Source organism: Ciona intestinalis, chromosome 7 (genome assembly GCF_000224145.3).
Source record: "Ciona intestinalis chromosome 7, KH, whole genome shotgun sequence".
NCBI lineage: Eukaryota > Metazoa > Chordata > Ascidiacea > Phlebobranchia > Cionidae > Ciona > Ciona intestinalis.
In genome coordinates this window covers 5,557,611-5,564,279 of record NC_020172.2, presented here as the reverse complement: position 1 = coordinate 5,564,279, position 6,669 = coordinate 5,557,611, and the positions used below count along the sequence as shown (strand labels likewise).

The 6,669-nt window shown below is 34.8% G+C and overlaps 3 protein-coding genes across 5 annotated transcripts in view; 2 read left to right on the top strand and 1 right to left on the bottom strand.

The window, feature by feature from the left end:
* LOC100181710 (mediator of RNA polymerase II transcription subunit 30-like) overlaps positions 1-1,390 on the top strand; it is a 2,589-nt gene extending 1,199 nt beyond the window's left edge. Inside the window, exons 3-4 of one of the 2 annotated variants that reach the window (XM_002126619.5) lie at positions 682-733; positions 941-1,390. In XM_002126619.5, coding sequence (XP_002126655.1) covers positions 682-733; positions 941-1,075 — 187 coding nt within the window. In that variant the 3' untranslated portion in view covers positions 1,076-1,390. Of the gene's footprint in view, positions 1-681 lie in introns of both variants that reach the window. The other variant, XM_018812509.2, reaches the window with a different exon arrangement.
* dazap2-like (DAZ associated protein 2-like) lies at positions 474-3,068 on the bottom strand. 2 transcript variants are annotated; one of them, NM_001032667.1, is made up of 5 exons: positions 2,965-3,068; positions 2,703-2,747; positions 2,212-2,435; positions 2,008-2,091; positions 816-1,742 (listed from the first exon to the last, which is right to left on the bottom strand). In NM_001032667.1, the coding sequence occupies exons 1-5, from the start codon at positions 2,996-2,998 to the stop codon at positions 1,614-1,616; spliced, it is 516 nt and encodes a 171-aa protein (NP_001027839.1). In that variant the 5' UTR covers positions 2,999-3,068; the 3' UTR covers positions 816-1,613. The 2 variants fall into 2 exon arrangements, with proteins under 2 accessions (XP_026690722.1, NP_001027839.1); XM_026834921.1 differs by lacking the exon at positions 2,703-2,747 and having other exon boundaries at positions 474-1,742; positions 2,965-3,048.
* Positions 3,069-3,966: 898 nt separating this feature from the next.
* On the top strand, positions 3,967-6,243 carry LOC100178677 (transmembrane protein 127). Its single transcript, XM_002125332.5, has 3 exons — positions 3,967-4,346; positions 4,729-4,911; positions 5,486-6,243. Exons 1-3 carry the CDS (start codon positions 4,067-4,069, stop codon positions 5,773-5,775), a joined length of 753 nt encoding a protein of 250 aa, XP_002125368.1. The 5' UTR covers positions 3,967-4,066; the 3' UTR covers positions 5,776-6,243.
* The last annotated feature ends 426 nt before the right edge of the window (positions 6,244-6,669 follow it).

The window sequence follows — 6,669 nt, the reverse complement described above, 5'->3', positions numbered from 1 at the left end:
CAGCCATACATAAAAAAAAACCAAAAAATAATCACTCACAAAGTAACATACATGGTAACTTGTAAGCTGGCACGAGGTGTTAAACCCGTGTGATAACTACTGTTATTTTCCGGCAACGCGAGGATAAAGTAAGTTACATTCCCATCTTTCATTCATTATATCTATATTGAAATAAAGGACCAGTGTTCTGCACATGCCTGCCTATGTGTTATTGTGTATGAATGAAAGTAAGCTATCTATCCTTCTATATAAATAAGTAGAACTTATTCATCCTCGCTTGGCGTGCAACAACAGTCGTTATAACACCAAGGTCCCAGGGGCTCATACACCTACAATGGTGGAAGCATCTGGCCTCGAACCCTATGTCCTTTGGTCTACACTGTATCCACCATACCACTATATCAGTCATTAATGTTATAGGCCTGATATAATTATCTTGTATGCCAATGAAAAAAAAACATACGTAACTATAATACACTACGACCGGTTACCTTTTATTATAAAATTTGCATACGAGTGCCCAGTTAAGAATAAACTTTAATCAAAGTAACAGTAAATTGAATACAAACAAAATTAAACATAAACTTTTTTTTTCTTAACAATTTGTAAAACAAAAATGAACTTTTGTTGTTTATAATATTCATTTGCATATTTAATTTTATTATTATATTATCGTTTTAGGGAGATTCCCAACACTGAGCATGAACAGGCGTTGAAATCTCACAAAGAATTGGTAAATATAAAAATTCTGTATTTTAAAAAAATAACGTTTTTTCAAACAAACTATTGTTTTTTCACAAAATTTAACAACAATATTGAAGATAAAAAAGTAGTTTTTAATGTTTTGGTTTGTAAAACTTTTCTTAAGTAACGACAGTAATTCTACTTTTATTTAAAGATGCAATATACTGATTACAACTAATGATAACATTATGTACAGGTTTTGCAAAGTAGAAAGAAAGACTTGGAAATGAAACTTTGTATGAAGAACAAACAACTTGAAACACTTGTTGCGCAAATGACGGACTTTGTTTGGGATATTAATGCGGCTCTGGCTAGCCCTTATGGGTCGTGAATAATAGATTTAAAGCCTGATTGTCCGTGTGATGGTAAAAAATTGAAAGCTGGGGCAATGGAAAGTGGAGAAGCACAAGTTTTATATATGTTGTTGCTGCCAGGCGTATTGCAAGTCAGAAAGAGATCTTTGGCAATTTTTGTATTTTAAAATGATAATTAATTTTTGTAATTTAAAATCTTTTTATAGTTCAACACTTTTTAAAACTTAAAATTATAATTATAACAATTGCCATAAGATCCCTTTTAAACTAAATATTAGTTAAAATAAAGCCTGTTTTTGTATTGTTTGTGTGATATAAAAGAATTGGTTATTTCATTTAGTTGATTATATATACCCTAAGCTAGTTACAGAGTTAGTAATCAAAGTAAAATCATCAACTCAGGTAGTAACTACTAACGAAGTATAAAAATTAATGTAAAATTATCTGTTTAGGTTTGGGGTAAAGTAGATATAGAATTAAAACATGAAATGTACAATCAAAAGTTAAAACGTGGAATATACAGTTAGTGCATGGAATGGTATAAGTTTGGTTAGCTCAGAAGAAGGTGTATCCTCCGCCACTTCCCCCTGATAGGAAATCATCTTTGCGTTGAGTCACTACAACGTTATGTCCTTGTGCTGCTGCTATTTGCCCTGCTGTTGGTGCGCAGCCTGGTGGTGGAGGCTGTACAATATAAAGCTTGTAAATGGTGATCTAATATTAGTGGGGTTCTCAGTGGCACACCTGAGACCTTGGAAGTAGGTCTGTTGAACTACCTTATAAGCCAGGAGCAAAAGTATGTGTACTGCTCAATCATAACTGAAACCAATTAATATTTTGCACTTCTACAAATTGTGTGTTTTTCCTAAAGGTAGAACTTCCCATGCCCTTAGTCATGTGTGTGTTGTCCTTACCAATTATTACGTAAGTGTGATCACTGATCACTTACCGGTATTGAAGCTTGTCCATGATCAAACCTTGCTCCAGCATCAAATCCTCCTTGTACAACTACTGTCTGTGGGCCATATTGCATCTAACAAAAGTAAATTTAATGTTAGAATCATTTATAACATAGGAGATTTCTTATACACCAGACACACATGGTACAAGTGTACAATCAAAAACAGGTTATGTATTTCATGAACAATCTTACATTTTGGGGAGGTGCCCCTGTAGGGTATCCTTGTGGGGGTGCACCGGTGGGGTAGCCCTGGGGTGGGGGGCCAGCGGGGTAACCTTGAGGGGGTGGGGGGCCAGCAGGGTAACCTTGAGGGGGTGGGGCCCCAGCATACCCCATGGGTTGTCCTTGGGGTGGGACTGCTTGGTAGGGGGGTGGGGCAGCAGGGTATTGTGAACCCCCTTGTTGTGGGTAAGATGCTGAAAGGATAAAGAAATGTTCATTAAATGAATGGAACTTGTCTTTGCATGGTGGGGAAATGACAATCTTTATAACACGGGTCACCGGTGTTCTGTTTTATACACCTCGTGCCGCTTACAAGTTACAACGTGTGTTACTTATTTATGCTCGCATGGCGGGGCAACAAAAGTCGTTATAACACAGGTGTTTTGTTTCATACACTCGTGCCCGTTTGTACAACGCTCTCCATTTTTTAAATTTTACATTAAAATCTTATAAATTTTTACCAGTTGGGTACGAAGCACCGCTAGCTTTCGCTTCTTTTTCTTTATCTGAAAAATAAACATTTATTAAATATTATTTGACCATTTTCCTTTATCTGGACACAATAATGAAGCCCAGAATAAAACACTAATTTTAAACACTCTTAATAAAATATACACATTAAACAACCCTAAAAAAGTTTTTATTTCCATGCATAAAATAAACTTTCTTAATTAGCTATCAATTAAAAAACACGGTCAATTTTATTCTAAAACACCCATCTACCTGACGAACTCTTCTTTGAACCGAAGAAAGGCATTTTCAAATTTTTAGCAAAAAAATGTTAAATACTGCTCGCTAAATCTGAAAAACGAATATAAAACCCTCTTTGATAAAACTATGTTAATACAACGAAATAAAACGCTACATACATTTTTTTAACCGCACAATCGCGTGTAAGTCGATTATATAACATCATAACAATGCCGACGCTTTATATTAACTACTTTGTGACATCACGGCACGTGACCGCGTCATACTTTCTGTGACGTCACAAAAGGTCGCGGTGATTGTATTTTGTCACGTGAATGAGTGTTCTCGATTTCTAAACAATGTAAAAGTGGAAACAAGCGCTGTAAAACAGAATGGGATGATTTTTTTTTGGAAAATTACAGTTTATTTTGATTATAATTTACTTATTAAAAGTCGTTTCTTAGCGTAAAGTGACAAATGGTTATGTTATATCTTTGAGTCATCAGAAATAGTGTCGTATTCTTTTCGTTGTTGTTGTCTTTCTGTTATTGTTTTGTTGTAACAAACATATGTAGAATGAATTAGCATAGTGTGTTGTGCAGCCAGTTAAAAAACAAATTGAACGTGTTATATATGCCTGTAGTAGGTAGTATATAGTTTGTTTTATAATACTTACTAAGCATTTTTACATAAACATTATGTTGTATAGCTACTTTTATGGGGAGTAGTGAAGAATCCCCCCCCCTTATTTGCTAACCCCTAGGTTAAGGGGTTAGGTGTTGATGGTTAGGGGGTTAGTGGTTATAGGGGTTAGTAGTTAATGGTTATAGGGGTTACTGGTTAGCGGTTCGTGGTTAGCAAATAAGGTGGGGGGGGGGAGGATTCTTCACTAGCACCCTTTTATGTTTCACTTTTATGTATTTATTCAACTAGTTTCCTTTAAATTTTTTTGTTAATTGCTCTACTGTTTATTTAATATCAATTCCTCTCTATTTTTACTGTTGTAATTAAAAAGATATTATATGTGTAATTTAATGTAAATATGTTAGACTATAATATAACTTTTAATATAGATTCAGGTTACCATACTAATATAAGTACATGTTGATTGTTTAGTGTTTGTTACATCACAATTATGCCTTCGTTATTCCGACGTATGAGACAACCAACGAACAATTATATTCCCCCAAGAAAATTTAAGGAAAAAAACATTCTCTCCGCAATATTGGGGACGGCAACCATTGTTGTGCTTTGTGCAAGTTTAGCGGAACCAATGTGGTTTGAATTAAAGGGAGGACAATGCTGTCATAGTTTCCTGGGGTTAAAAACATTTTTCTCTACCATTGGGACTGGATATTTTCAAGAAGATATATTGTATGACGAACCTCTGGACTGTGAGAAGGAAAATATCTCTGGTGCGTTGTTTAAATGGATTGTAATGTTATTTGTTTATGTATATATATTCTTGGCTGAGCTGTCAAGAAAAGATCTCCCATCTATCACCATTAAAGCCCTTGTCACCTACCTTCAGGGAAGCAACAGGCTTCAAAAACTAGGGCCATGAGGTAGCACCCTGGGTGTAAGGATAATGAGCCAACTCTGGCCTATATCCCAGGTCCCATGGCACGCTACACTTCTGACCTTATCCATAGAATAAAACTATTTGTAACATAGGCACCAAACCTGGGGTGGTAAGAGTGTGTTTTAAAATGAGTAAACATTGAAACCAATGGGATGAATTCTATATTGTGTTTTACTGTTTTAAGAGATATTCTCTAATCAACTTTTTTGTTGCAGGTCATGTTTCATACCAACATTGCATCAACTCGCGTACGTTGACTTTAATTCAAGTTATCATTGTGTTTTGTTTCCTCGCTATAATAATGAGTTTGTTTTCGTTTATACTTGATGTTATCGCACCAAGGCACAAACCTTTCTGGAAAGTTTTAAAAAGATATTCTTTTGGTTACGTCAGTACAGGTAATATGATACATACATATATTAATATATATAATTGCAGAGACTGACGATGCCCTTTAGGCGAAATATATTTCTCTATTACTACTAGTGGTTGGACTTGATTTTTGTTGGTTACGTTTTCGTAGCACCAGTTCATTACTGCATTTCACTATACTAGAATCGTTCAACTATATGTACATCAGATCAGGGTCAGATTCGCGGAATTTATTACAAGTCATTAATATATATATTTATATATATAATAATTATGCCAATTTTGATACATAAGTGTTTCTCAACCTCTCATAGTTTGTAACCCCTGTTAAGAATAGTTTTATAGACAATAACTTTGGCCCTTTACCACATTAATAACAGAATGATTGTCAAGCACACCACTCTAAAGTCTAAACGACTGTAGACAAAGTTTGATTGCCACTCTTTTTATTTACAACAAATTATGTATAGTTATGAAAAAAAAGTTATGTATTATGGAAAAAGATAATGTGTGTAGTTATGTATAGTATGTATAGTTTTAGTCATAAATAAACAATTTTTATACCGACCTTGTTTCACAATAATTCATACTTTCCTACAGTTCTACTTTGCGCCACGATGGTTGGCTTTTCATATTGGGCGTCACAGGAGATTTTCACTCTCCAATATCAACATCGACTTTATGAAGGCAGCAAAGTGACGGTTAGCTTCAGTATAGGGGTGTACCTCATCGCGTGCGCTGGGGGGATAGCTGTCTTGGCGACGGCGTCCAACCTTATGAGGCAATATCCAACTGATGAAGAAGAACAAGCTGCAAGGTTGATGGAAGAGGAATCGGAAGATGAAACGACATGGTCTTCTTCTGGAAGGCCTCCCCCTTATGCTCCTTGATTTGTATTTAGCCAAAGAAAAGACATAAAGAATACCGACACAATGTTTTAAATACACATCTAGAAGATAAGACGACATGATCATCTATTAGAAGAACCTATCTTATGCTCCATAATATATATTAAACTAAGAAATTAAAGATCAAGAAATTACTCTAAATATGCTGACTTCTATCTGGTAATCCATGATTATAATCAACTAAAGATATGAAAACAGACCATGCAGACCATATAGACAAAGCATTATTTTTAACAAATTCTAGACCTTTAAAAATTATACTCTAGACCACCTGCTGCATGATTTATATTAAACTGAAAAAGGGGAATAGAATATGCGGACACAATGTATTTCTTAACAATTATTTACCCCAATGAAACTTGGTTTTAAATGCACACTCAAAAGATAATACAACATTGTTCTCATATTTCAAGTCTCTGTTTTAAATAGTATCACATGTCATTTGTTAAACAAGTTATATTTCAATATTCTACTGTTACTTTTGCTACCAAGCATAATGTAAATAATCTTTTAGCGGCTCACCTGGTATAAAATGTATTTTCCGGCGATTTGTTCCCTGATGAAGTATTTTTGGATGGCGGACAAAACTTTGAATACACTAGGTTTTATACCAGATGAGCCGCTGGATAATTATTTATATAGTAGGGTGGGGGAAGAAGGGACACCTTTTCATTCTGTTTTCTCTTTCCATTTGGTAGTAAACAAAGAACATTCAATGAATTATCAAACCGTATCCTCACGACTTCCACAGACCGTTGTTAATTTTTTAAACACGATCAGGTCTATTTGGATATTATGTATTAAAGGTGTCCCATCTTCCCCCACCCTACTATATACTTGTTATAGCCCTTGTATTTAAAAAAAATGCTTTGTCCG